Raw genomic sequence first — 13,943 nt, 5'->3', positions numbered from 1 at the left:
TCAAAATATAGTGAATACCTTTACTGTTCTTAGAATCAGCTGCTATGAAGCAGAAAAATTTAAATTAACGAATATGGTTTATGAGAACAGAATTCACTTATCCAAAATCTCCTCCCTACAGGAGCTTCTTCTACCAAATTAAAACATACATGTACTGCTGTACTGAATGTAAAAAGAACAATCATACGCCCGATCCTCAGCTAGTATACATTGCTGTTGACTTCAATGCATCTCACCCCATATCTAAACATTAAAGTATTTGTCATGACCATACAAGAATAACTTTCTCAAATTGAAAAAAGCAGCCAACCCTACACATATCCTAGAAAATATTTACAGCATTTAACAACAGAGAGGACTTGCAAAGAGCGGCCCAGGATAGACAGGGATGGCAGAGCCTTGCTCGTGCCCTAAGCAACATCTTACAGCACAGAAAGGATTCAGATTTAAATTCAGATTTATATGAAGCAGCCACACAAAAAATGCACAACTAATTTCTGGCAGGATAGCACAAGCAATATAGCTTAGGAAGTGCTGAGAACAAACTTACAGAACTCGGTTTGACTCAGAGGCTTTCTTTGCATGTGTTGTACTGAGATGCATTAGGAATGAAAGAAACAGATAAAAGGAAATGTTAGAACAGAATGTAGTTTTAGGAAGGAAATAGCAAGGGATGCAATATATAAAAAAATCCTGTGCATTTTCATGCTTATTCTAAAGAGAAATTACTGTGCTTTAAAAGTGTTGATTCATATATATACAATATGGCTTGTGTCTCCAAAGTGGGATCAATCATTAAAAGGATTATGTGGCAAAATTTAGAATTTCTGCGTAAAGTTGATTAACAAACCTTGAAAAAGTACATATACTATAGGCAAGCTTCTGGGGGTCAGTTCTTTTCCACCCACAATCAAAATTTCTAACGAATTTCTACGATTTCTAACGAATCAAAATAAAATTCCAGTTCTTTCTTTGGAGTGGATAGGTGAATGTGACTCTCACAGCCATATCACTTTCAAGGACATCAAATTACAAGTAGATTATGTAATTTCCCCTTCTCCATTGACACCCATCTTTTATAGATTCCCACTCTTATATGCTGTTGTGTATGAAAACATTAAACCACAGGAAAATTAGGGGGAGCTTCAATCTCAATTTACTCTGGTATACCTTGATTTTGACAATATTTAAATGTCACAAGTTTGAAATAATTTGAAATATATAAGCATTTTAAATTAGAAAAATAACCCTATCCTCTCTGTCATAGGAATGGGAGATGACAAGTAAATGTACTTGCTTTGGCAATTTTCTGTCTTCCTACCCAAATTGCTTTATCCCTGAAAAGAGGAAGCCCTAATAAAAATGAATCATTGACATATACTTGGCATGTCAGAAATTCCAGGTGAATAGCCAAGTCACTGATCACAGAGTGCTAAACATCCTATCAACTAGTAACAGTAGGAAAACTGATAAACATATTCCCTGACTTTGTTAGATGCCCCTTATATTCTTCAGATCAAGCCAAGTTATCTATTTTTGTGGACTCATGGCCTCAGTTCTATATTTAATTCAGGAAAAATCAATTAATGGAAGATCTTCATTTTCATTTTGAATGATAACACTGAAGCAAATTATGTGATATTTCCCCCAAACATAAAAATATTACAGGTTTCAGAGTGGTAGCTGTGTTAGTCTGTATCAGAAAAAACAATGAGGAGTCCTTGTGGCACCTTAGAGACTAACAAATTTATTTGGGCATAAGCTTTCGTGGGCTAAAACCCACTTCATCAGATGCCTGGAGTGAAAAATACAGTAAGCAGAATATATACAATAGCACATGAACCGATGGGAGTTGCCTTACCAAGTGGGGGGGTCAACGCTAATGAGCCAATTCAATTAAGGTGGAAGTGGCCTATTCTCAACAGTTGACAAGAAGAGGTGAGTATCAGTAGAGGGAAAATTACCCATGGGTCACTACAAAAAGTAATTTTCCCTCTGATGATACTCACACCTTCTTGTCATCTGTTGGAAACGGGCGACATCCACCTTGATTGCATTGGCCTCGTTAGCACTACAAAAGTAATTTCCCCTCCCTTGGTATTCACCCGTTCTTGTCAACTGTTCAGAAAAGGCCCCTTCCATCTTAATCAAATTGGCTCATTAGCACTGACCCCACTTGGTAAGGCAACTCCCATCGTTTCATGTGCTATCATATATATTCTGCTTACTGTATTTTTCACTCCATGCATCTGATGAAGTGGGTTTTAGCCCATGAAAGCTTATGCCCAAATAAATTTGTTAATCTCTAAGGTGCCACAAGGACGCCAAAATATTAGAGTTTCATATATCACCCTTACAAAAATCAAGATTTCTACTACTAAACAGTCTTTAGTTTAAATAAATAACTATAATTAAAATGCTTTTAAACTTTACTAAGTACCCAAATATTAACATATACAGAAGAGCATAAGTTAATGATCTCACATACAGGGGTGAAAGTAGAAATAGAGACTTACCAGTATGGGGCTGGGTTGGGGCCAGCTCTGGACCCTGGAAGGGGCGGGGGCTCGGGCAGAAGGGGCGGGGATGGCGGGGGGTGTCAGAGCCAGCCCTGGCCCGCCCTGTACTGGTAAGTGCCCTCCCCGTCCCCCGCCGGGGTAGCAGCGGCAGCCAGGGGCTCCGGCAGCAGTTTAAAGGGCCCAGGGCTCGGCCGCTGCTACCACCCCGGGCCCTTTAAACCACTGCCGGAGCCCCCGGCTGCTGCTGCTACCCTAGGGCTCCGGCAGCAGGGCTCGGGGGGCTATTTAAAGGGCCCGGGGCTCCCCTGCCTCTACCGCCCCGGGCCCTTTAAATAGCCCCCAGAGCCTGCTGGAGTGGCGGTGGGGCTCCGTGGGCTATTTAAAGGGCCTGGGCTGTAGAGGCAGTGGGAGCCCCAGGCCCTTTAAATAGCCGCCGGAGCCCCACCGCTGCTCTGGGGGCTATTTAAAGGGCCCAGGACTCCCCTGCTTCTACTGCCCAGGCCCTTTAAATAGCCCACGGAGCCCTGGGGTAGCAGTGGTGGGGCTCCGGCGGCTATTTAAAGGGCTCAGGGAAGTAGAGGCAGCGGGAGCCCCGGCCCTTTAAATAACCCCCGGAGCCCTGCTGCCGCTAACCCAGGGCTCCAGCAGTGGGGCTCTGGCGGCAATTTAAAGGGCCTGGGGCTCCAGCCGCTGCTGGGAGTCCCAGGCCCTTTAAATTGCCGCCTGGGGAAGCCGGTACGCTGTACCAAGGCATACCGGCTTACTTTCACCTCTGCTCACATACTACATGCAAAATACTACTCCCATCTCACTGGAAAAGCTGTCAGCGGTGCACAATATTTTAAAACGAACCTGCTTTTCCAGCCTCTACACAAAAAAAGAGCAACATGGTATTGCCTCATCCTCCTCTGCTGCAAGCTCCTGTCCCTCCCAGAGTTCTCAATGTGCACAAGAAGGAGAAAACAGGACAGTGGGAAGGGAAAGGAGACTTCAAGCTCTGACTGCTGTCAGCCAGGAGGGCCTGGCTACAGAGGGATGAAGTCTTTAGGGAAGCAGACGGGACAGACTGGTACTGCTCAAAGAAGGATGAATTCATTTAATTTCATTCATGTATATAGATATAGAACATATGCTCCAAAGCAATGATTAAACATTTACAGGAGAAGTTACCTTCCCATATATTGTTTTACCATTACTACAAGCATTTTGCTTTGCTTCAATAAGTGAAATGTTGGTTTCCCAAGTTTCTTTTAAATCTGAGCTTTGAATTAAATACTAGTTTTAAAATCAGAGGGGTAGCCGTGTTAGTCTGGATCTGTAAAAAGCAACAGAGAGTCCTGTGGCACCTTTAAGACTAACAGATGTATTGGAGCATAAGCTTTCGTGGGTGAATACCCACTTCATCAGACGCATGCAATATTCACCCACGAAAGCTTATGCTCCAATACATCTGTTAGTCTTAAAGGTGCCACAGGACTCTCTGTTAGTTTTAAAATGTTAGATGTTAGTTAAGAAAAATAATTTCTGGAAGGAAGCATGTAAGTTGTAAGAAATTCTAAAGACTATGGGCTTTCTACAGCACTCTTCTGCAATCAAGGGATGACGTAAATGGACAGTGAAGTAGGACAGCCTTTCTTGGCATCAGCTGCTGCTTCGCTGCTCAGAAGGAACTAAGGCCAGATGTTAATAATTCTATTAGAAAACATTATTTCAGGAAACAAAGATTATTTCTTTAAAATGAAATTTACAATTGCATGTAAATGAAATAAACACAGGAAGCTCGTAGTTCCTTCTCAGATGCTCACTTACTGGACTTTATATATAGGTGCCTCAACCAGTTTGGATACCTCTAAACATGTGGGTATTTTCCTATCTGTCATGCGGATCAGACTACTTTATCTAATACCCCTACAGAGGTAGGGAGCATGCTTCCTGTTAACTATCTGCTACTGTGATATTTTAAATTTATTAGATTCGACTAAAGCTCTTTGTAAAAACAAAAGTTCCTCTCTTTATAACAGAACTACACTTGTCCTTGGGAAAGACTGTGATGGACATAGAACCATCATCTCACCCAACTGCATTTTTCTCCTGTTTCTATGCTGTATAGCTGTGGTTAGTTAGAAATGCACTGTGGGAGACTGATCTCAAATTAGAAGCTAGATATATAAAACCAATTTCATTCCCCTTAAAATTTTTTCCTCTTTAAATTCAATAAGAAAGACAACTAGAAAAACAAAGCAACACTTTGGAAGATCAAATGATTTAGCAGGCTTTGAATTTATCACTATTCCCATGTGACCAATACTGTACTGTATACTGGTATGATATTGATCTACTATTGGACCTCTCGCTGTACAAGTGGGAATTGGGAATCTGAGGTTGCTGAACACCAAGCTTTTTCACGTGTCATAATTAAAGAAACTATGCTAAATAACTGGACTGATCCAGTGTGAAAATTCGAAGTGTTTATAGCTTTCAAAGATTCTTCCTGAGATAATTATGACCCTCAAATGAACATATCCTTAAAAAGTAGCAGGCTTACAAACAATAATAAATAACCTTTATATTAAGGGCAGAATGCTGTTCTAACCCAAGGATATAATGTTCTGAGCTTTGATAACAGAGATGCTATGGTGCTATTCCTGGCACAACTGATCAAAATCATAATGTAACTGTGGGTTTCTAAAGCTCTCTAGACAAGATGAAAGGGATTTGCCTGGAAGTAATTACATCACAAAAGAAGATAAAACTATTGAGAGATTCCAAGCATATGAGCATCCTGATATCAAGCATAACTCTGGGAAAACAGCTGAAATTGGAAGGGGCAAAATTCAAGGATGCTTAAAGTTTCATGTTGTTACCATAACTGAGACTCAGACAACAGTAAATTAAACATGAAAAATCTTGAAACGCATAGAAAAATAGCACAGTAACCTATACAATGTAAAACCTACTGGTATCGGTTTCTATCCTTCAAAGAGTTTTTTCTTGAATTGCCTCCTTCACTAAAATTGTCTTCAACTTCTTCAGATTCCAAACTGCGGTTACAACTCCGAATGGTTTGAAAGATACTGTTTGCTGTTGATTCTTTTTCCGTATTATTTAAACCATCTTGGCCTACTCGTTGCAAGAAATTATCTTGCCCATTGTAATCTGAAACAAACTAAAAAAGCCCAGATAGTTAATACAATGAACAGTTAGAATAGTGCATAGTTAAGTAAACTGACAGAAATAGAGTATAACTTGCGATTTTCAAAGGGGCCTTAGCGTGTGAGGCACAGATCAACCATTGACTTTCAGTGGGAGTTGGACACCTAATTCTGGTCTACTACTAGGACTTCTAGGCATTACAATAATATAAACAAACAAATAATATTAATTTCTTTAGACTCTGAAAATCTCAGCTTTAATCTCTACACTTGAGGGATTATTTGAAAGGAAAAAAAATTGAAAGAACAGTTATTTACCTTACAATGACTGTGATTTTTCAAGATGTTGTAGTCAGTGTGGATTCCACTGTAGATATGGCTGTACCACACGTGTGAGAGACTGGATTTTTTTTTTAAATAGCAATGTCTATTACGGCCATGCATGTGCCCTGTGCCTTCTTGTGCTCCCATGGAAGAGGATAAAGGGTCCAAGAACTGACCCTCCCTCAGTTCCCTTGCAATTTGAAGCTTGTGTTAGCTGAAGACTCAAACTGTGGATGGAGCAAAGGGCAGGTCATGGGATCTACACTGCTAACATCATCTCGAGGAATCACTTTTACTGTAGGGTAACTTTTTTCTTCTTCAGGTATGTGTAAGCCACCACTGTAGGTGACTGTCAAGTAGTAGCCTCTTCAGGATGGTGGACATGAGGAGAATCAGCTGCAACTGTTGAAGACAAATGGGAGTACAGCTCTCCCAAAATTTGCAATAAGTCCAGTGCATAATGCTTGACAAATGTGAGCAGGTTGTTCTACATAGCAGCCTGGCAGATTTCAGATACTGACACATTGCAGAACTATGCTGAGGATGCCACTTGAGCTCTGGTAGAATGGTCCCTAAACTGTCAGTGGGAGAGGAACATCAGCCATCTGGTAGCACAGTGTAATACATTTTGAAATTTTAGGGATGAAATGGTTTGCCCTTTAGAGTGGCCAGCTATAGCCTCATATAATCGTGGGGACAGTCTGAAAGATTTGATCCTGTCAATATAGTTTCAAAGAACCTGGATAAACCAAGGTATGGAGTTTCTTCTCCTCTTGCCTGGAACATGGCTATGGGAAGAACACATTAGTTCACTGATTGATTCAAATGCATTTCTAAAACCACCTTGGGAAGGAGTTTTGCATAAGGTCTCAGGACCACTTTGTCTCTATGAAACCAGGTAGACAGAGATTCTGCTATGGGCTGATGGATCTCACTGACTCTTCTGGTTGAAGTGATGGCAACCAGGAATACTGTTTTCGGGAGCATGTTGGACAGATGTTGGAAAGGGACTCAAAGGGGAACTCTATAAGCCTGTGAAGGACAACACTGAAGTCCCATTCAGGGTCTCTAACCATGAGTGAGCATGCATAAGGCACTTAAGGAATCTGGATACCAACATATGAGAGAAGATTGAAAGAGACTGAATTGGTGGAGGATATGCTGAAATTGTCACCAGATGGATCTTAATTGAACTAAAATCCCAGAATGTTTTCATTGCAGCAAGTAGACCAGAATCTTCAGTATTGGGACCTACATTGGGTCCAGGCCACGTTGGGCTGCCCACATCAAGAACCTTTTCCATTTAGAAGAGTAAGTTTTCCTTATGGATAGTTTCCTGCCTGATGCCAGGATCTCCTGATATGCAAGGAGCAGTGCTTTTCCATGATGTTCAGCCAGCCAATATCCAAGCTTTCAGCATCAGCAATTTTGGGTTCAGATGGAGTACTTGACATATATCTTGTACAATAGATGTGTGTGGTCTGGAAGTCAGGTTGGTGTTGCAGAAAGACTGCCAACAAGAACTATTTTGGCCAGTCGGGAGCTAACTACCAAGATGAATCATGTCCAATTTTGTCTAACTTTGGCAATCACCCTGGCGATTGCTAGGACTGGTGGGAAGATGTAAAAAAGGGCCCCAGTACCACTGTTGGAGGAAAGTGTCCAGTAAAGGTGGAGAAGTGATATCTGAAAGTCAGCTCTGGAGTGGTTTTGGCATGGCTCTCGATCATCTCATCAAACCTGCTGCCTCGGGGGGTGGGAGGGGGGGGGGAGAGAGAGAGATTGGTTTGCAACAGAGAAGGGGGAGGAGGGGTGCCTCCATGAATAGTGGGGTCACCTTTTGGATGAATACTCAGGCTGGAAGCTATGAGAGAAAGATGACATTCTCGGTTTCTGAAATGACTGGTACTGGAAGGGTTTGCAGTATGGTACTGGGGTATAAATGTCCAAAGAGCTGAGTGTTGGTTTGGAATCCTTGAGATAGTGCAGTGCCTCTTCCATTCATGGGCTATTTAAATGCATATCTTCAAAGGGTAAGTCCTCAGTTGTAGCCTGGACTTCCCTTGATACTCCGGGATGCCTGAACCCAGGAGACTTGGTGCCTTATGACTGCTGTGGAGATAGATTAAGCAGCTGTATTGGATTCATCCACTGCCACTTGTAGTGCTGTCTTGGCCATCATCTGCCCCTCCTTGATCATGTCTCAGTTCTTCCCTGTGGGAGTTGAGATAGGAAGGGAGCCACCCTCTCCCATATCAGAAAGTTGTATTTTGCAAACAGCACTATATTGGTTGTAATGCAGAATTGGAGAGATGCTTTCCTTCCACAAATGTCCAGCTTTTTGAGGTCCTTGTCTCTGAAGTCCTGTTGGTGGATCTACTCCTCTCCTGAACTGCAGAGACGATGAACAACCCCAGTGTCAGATGAGCATTAAAGTAATCAAAACTTCTGGGTGGGAGTTGGTACTGTTTTTCCAGCCGCTTCCAAGACAGAAGGGAGCGAGGCAGGGATGTGCCCCAAACCCTTCACTGGGTCTAAAATTCCCTCATTGATTGGGAGGGCAATTCTTGTGGGCATGGACGTGCTGAGGTTGTCAAATAATTTATGATTGTCTTCCTGGAGCACCATCATTTCCATGTCCAATGTGTCACCTATCCCTGGAAAGGAAAGCCTGGAAGTCATTGACCGCCAGTGTTGGGGCTATGATGGCTGATTCATCCAGGGATGAGGAGAATTCTTTAGGTAGGAAGGGCAGCTGGAGAGTGTCTCATATTAACTGCACCATGTCTTTGGAAGGTCCATGCAGTACTGGCGAGGGCGCTGAAGCAAGCATTGCTGATGGTGACTGAGACCATCTCCTCTTTTCTGAGCCCTGGGAAGAGGCCCTGCTACAGGACCTGTGGGAAGGTAGGGCCTCAATAAAGCCAGTACAGCAAGTTGTACTGGTCCTGGCTAAACTGTGGGTGTCCCAACCATTCCCAGTCCTGCACAGGGGCTCTGTACCACATACCTTCAGAGTACCCTTGCAGGTACTGTCCTTTCCTCTTGGGCAACGGTTCCTTGCTGAGGTGGGGGAGAAGGAATGGCCTGGTGATGATGAGAAGAAATAGCTCTCTGGAAATTACAGTGCCAATACACATGGTTTCTGGCACTGATGTTTGTGGAGCTGGTGCCAAGATCAGTATTGGTGTCTAGGCTTGTTTTGGCACCAAGAGGAGTCGTGAGGGGGGCTTTTTGAAGGAACATCTTGATACCAAGAAGGGTTCTGGTTCCAGGATCAGTACTGGAGCAGTTCGCTGTATCAATGTCAGTACCAGTGCAACCATCTGGTCTCTTGGTCTCACTGGTGCCATGATACTATGCCTTATCAATGCTGAGGATTTCAAGGGCTTCTCTCTAGTCCTTGTTTCTCTCTGCAGAAACTGACTTTGATACCAGTTGATTGCTGTGTTTGCGCTTGGTGGTGGAGTGTCTCTCCATCTCAGAAGGCAGTGCCAGGTCTCTCTGTCCTGATGACGATGTCAATGCAGTCAGTGGTAAAGTTGCTGTTGGTGATGTTGCCACTGGTGACAATGGTATTGGCACCCTTTTTGCCTTCTTTTCCCTACTGGAGCCAGAGATGTGGTGCCTGATATAGACAGGGTGATCAGTGAACACAATCTCCTTGGATCTGGTGCTCCTGAATCTGAAGCTATCTTCATGTATAGGTCCAAGAGGGGCAGTTTGAGCCTCATGTCTTGGGATTTCCAGGTGTGGGTTGAAAAGGAGTGGCAGATGGAACATTTGTTGGTGATGTAACCTTCACCAAGGCAGAACAGACGGAAGTTGAGGCTAGACAAATTTAGACTGGAAATGAGGCATATAATTTTTAACAGTGAGGGTAATTAACCACTGGAACAATTTATCAAAGGTTAGGGTAGAGTCTCTATCACTGGCAATTTTTAAATTATATTTAGATTTAAAAAAAAAGATCTGTTCTATTTCAAATGGAAATATTTTGATAAAGTTCTATAGCCTGTGTTATACAGGAGGTCAAACTAGATGATCACAATGGTCCCTTCTGGCCTTGGAACCTATGAATCTGCTATGTCCATCTATGAGAGGCATGAAACCATAACAGGAAGGACACACATTAAACATAGTGGGTTTTGAGCCTGCCATAGCTAGAGATTAGCACGAAGCACCTCACTCTGCTGTACGGGGGCGGGGGGGGGTGTGTCTCCCCCATGTCTGTCCTAATTGCTTGCTCTCTTTCTTTTTTTCATGAATACCCAACAAAAAAGTCTAAGATGAAGGATCTAATTAAAAGGAGAAGTGCAGAAGGGTTTCTTCACTGGAAAAGGGTTCTGAAACCAGAAGCAGGTCAGACAAATTCCAGGTCTGTCTCACTGCCACAGACATTAAGAAAGAATTGAGAGAAGGTCAGGGCCTCTCCACCCTTTATGTCTTTACACGAGAGCACGAAGTAGCACAGAGCTGCATCCATGGCCCTGCCGGATGTTGCTATTCAAAAGATTCCAGACTCGCATGCCTGAGCACCTACCTCAGGATCCACATTGACACATACTCGAAGAATTGCTTCTTTTCATATATTAAGGGTCTGAAACACTGAGGTTCTGAACTCTTATTTACTGCTATTCCTATTGAATTAAGTGGAAGTTAAGAGCACTATCCTTCAAAGGAAGTGCTTAGCATCTTCCAGAATGAGGTTCTTTGGCATAAACATTCATTGTTCATTGCAACTGTAGTTGCAAAATATTTGTCATTCCGATATGTAAACAATCCACTTTAAATTAATTTTTAAAAAATGAATACAAGTTGTTATTGTATAATTGGATTGAGATCCTTCCATTTGATACCATGCATTACACTTTGGTTTAGAGAAAGCCACAAAAAGTTTCATCAACTGCATTGAACAGAGGGGGTTCAATCAACTGTCATCTTCAATAACTGTCAAATAATAATTTCACTATCATCTACAATTTGGTAGGGAGCCATTTTCACTGTATACAGGATATGGGCATGTAACCATTTAGAACATCAATGCTATCTCATAATAATTTACCTCTAATGTTTCATCCTGGGAATTATACTGTGGGCAAAGTCTGATGAGGCTTGCTGCTCCATCTAGAACTTCACAAAGCTCCTTTAAAAATACACCACAGAAAGGAACTACTTTACAGCCTGGAATATTCAGAGCACGATTTACCACTTTCCGATATTCAGAGGATGATTCATGTTGTGCCATAGCATCCTTCAGACTTCGCATGGTTTCAATATCAGATTGATCCATGAACTGCCACATTTTTAAAACTTTTCTAGACCTATTGCAAATAGACAACAAAACATTTGTAAGAAAATTAAAAAAACATAGTTTACATTAAAGTTCAACCCCAGAAGTCGATCTCTTCTATTAAAAAAAATTAGTCTTACTTTCATTAGAATTATTCCGAAACAGGGGTCAGCACCACCATGTTGTGCGACGGACACTTGACAAAGTTATTGGACTTAGTGACAGACATTGGTGGGGGGCAGGAGGAGGCTCCAGGCTGAGGAAGGGGGTTGGGGTGTGGGAAGTGGTACGGGCTTTCGGCTGAGGGTGCGGGTTCCAAGGTGGGGCCAGAAATGAGGGGTTCAGGGTGCCGGAGGGGGCTCTGGGCTGGAGCAAGGGGTTGGATGTAGGGGGTGGTGTGAGGGCTCCAGTTGGGGGTGCAGGCTCTGGGGTTGCATTGGGGGTGAGGTGTTTGGGGTGTAGGAGGGTGCTCCAGGCAGGGACCAAGGTGTTTGAAGGGCAGGAGGGGGAATCAGGGCTGGGCCAGGGGTGTGGGGCATGGCCGTGTGTGTATGCAGGCTCCATGCAGCGCTTACCTCAAGCAGCTCCCGGAAGCAGCGGTATGTCCCCCTTCCGGCTCCTACACAGAGGCGCGGCCAGGTGGCTCTGCACGCTGCTCTGTCTGAAGGTGCTGCCCCCGCAGTTCCTAATGGCCATGGTTCCCGACCAATGGGCTGGAAGCCGCAGAGGCAGCGCTGGGGGGGACAGAGGCAGCGTGCAGAGCCGCCTGGCTGCGCCTCCGCAGCAACAGCAGGAACGGGGAGCCGCTTGCAGGGAGGCTCACCTCGGGTGGCTCACCCCCCCCACCCCCAGCAAGCAGCTCCCCGTCCCTGCTGTTGCTGGCAGAGGCGCGTGCGGCCAGGCAGCTCTGCAGGCACGCTGCCTCAGTCTGCAGGCGCCGCCCCCCGCAGCTCCCATTGACTGTGGTTTCCGGCTAATAGGCTGGGAGCCGTGGAGTCAGCGCTTGGGTAGGGGGAACAGAGGCAGTGTGCCTGCAGAGCCGCCAGGTGTCTGGCCGCATCTCTGCCAGCAACGGCAGGGACGGGGAACCGCTTGCGGAGAGCCACCTGAGGTGAGCGCTCCCATGGACCTCAAAATTTTTACCACAGACACTTGTGTCCATGTACGGATACGTTGCCGACCCCTGTAAATGAATGAGACAAATTCAGTTGGGTATTCCTAGAAAAACTCAGGCTAACAGAGCAATTTTTTCCTTTTGAATAATTGAACACCAAAATGAACATGCAAAGCTGAGTAATGAGATCTAGATATTGCTGGAGCTACAGCTGGGATTTTCAACAGAGCCTAAGAGAGTTAGGCACAACAGCTTGGGAAGGAAAAGAGGGATCTTTTACACTTATCTTGTTACACTGTCTTAAAAATAAAGCGTAGTGGGAGAAAATCAGAGATAACATTTCCTCTGCTGTATTATTACTAATCCTTTAGATAAGCAAGAGTGAAATAATTTTCAAAACTGATTTTAAATAATTAATGTTGATCATTAATTTTTTTGCATTTCCCTCAGATTGGACAATGAAAATAAACTATAAAATAAACAATTTCACTTTTGTTTCTAGTTAGTTTCACTTTCCAGCTCTCGTGCACTAGCATGTTGCGACAACGTTTGTGTTGTAGATGCTCAAAGGAATGTTTATATCCAAACAAAAAATGGTTTTAGGACTGCACGAGAGAATACATTAGCACTGCTAGAAGTTCCCTCATCCCCAACGGAGCATGTTTGGGCAGCGCCCTGGCAATTCCACCCCTCCGCACCTTGCACACCAGCAGTGCTACAGGAAAGCTAATACAAGACACCCCACTCCCCACTATCTCCTTGTCCAATGCATAAAGCTCTGGCAGTACCCTTCCTTTCCTCACCTTCCCTCATGCAGTGCACTCACAAGAGGCATAATTAAACTCTTATTACAGTTTTGACTTCTCCCTGAATAGGCTGGCTTGTCGTAGAACAACCATTCACAGCCTTCTCAGGCTTACATGGCCTGGGAGGCCGTGGATGTGTTCTGCAGGACAAGGCCTCTTGTGTTTGTGAGTGCTTTGAATGTGTTTCATATATTAAAAATGTAAACTAACAGCGCAATGAGTGTGCTTATTAAACCACAAAAAGCTGCAGTAAAAACACATTAAAGGTTTGCTATGCAAACACAAAATACAAGGAAAGTCAGAGTTAAGAGGCTGGAACTTTAGACTTAACTCTTCCTACTACAAAATAATTCATTGTATACTGTATGTAAGATCACCTACTGTTCTGAGAACCCAGCAGCAGTTAGCGTAGGTAAAATGGAGTGACCTAAGGAAGGAGCTTTATTTGACATTTCTTTTTTGACCTATAATCATATTACCTTAACATTTATAGTTTCACTACCTTTGTTATTGAAACTCCAACCCTAAAACTATAGTAGTTGTAGTGAGTTACAGATAGTTAAAATAGAACTGCTTTTACACTCTTCTTTTCTCATTTAAATCATCTATTTGAAAAATGTATCTCCATGTTTTCAATTTAACATATTTAGCATGTACCAGGATAGATGACGATGTCTCCAGAGCATTCTGAGAAAATGTCTGTCTTTCACCATGTTTAATTTTTCCAGAATAATT

At 43.3% G+C, this 13,943-nt stretch overlaps 1 protein-coding gene across 1 annotated transcript in view; it reads right to left on the bottom strand.

Annotated features, from left to right (window-relative positions):
* PLCE1 (phospholipase C epsilon 1) overlaps positions 1 to 13,943 on the bottom strand; it is a 288,279-nt gene that overhangs the window by 73,736 nt on the left and 200,600 nt on the right. Inside the window, exons 5-6 of the mRNA XM_065407590.1 lie at positions 11,061 to 11,319; positions 5,477 to 5,685 (exon numbers count right to left, since the gene is read on the bottom strand). Coding sequence (XP_065263662.1) covers positions 5,477 to 5,685; positions 11,061 to 11,319 — 468 coding nt within the window. The remainder of the gene's footprint in view (positions 1 to 5,476; positions 5,686 to 11,060; positions 11,320 to 13,943) is intronic.

This window comes from Emys orbicularis, chromosome 7 (genome assembly GCF_028017835.1).
Source record: "Emys orbicularis isolate rEmyOrb1 chromosome 7, rEmyOrb1.hap1, whole genome shotgun sequence".
Taxonomy (NCBI): domain Eukaryota; kingdom Metazoa; phylum Chordata; order Testudines; family Emydidae; genus Emys; species Emys orbicularis.
This window is presented reverse-complemented; position numbering and strand designations above follow the sequence as displayed.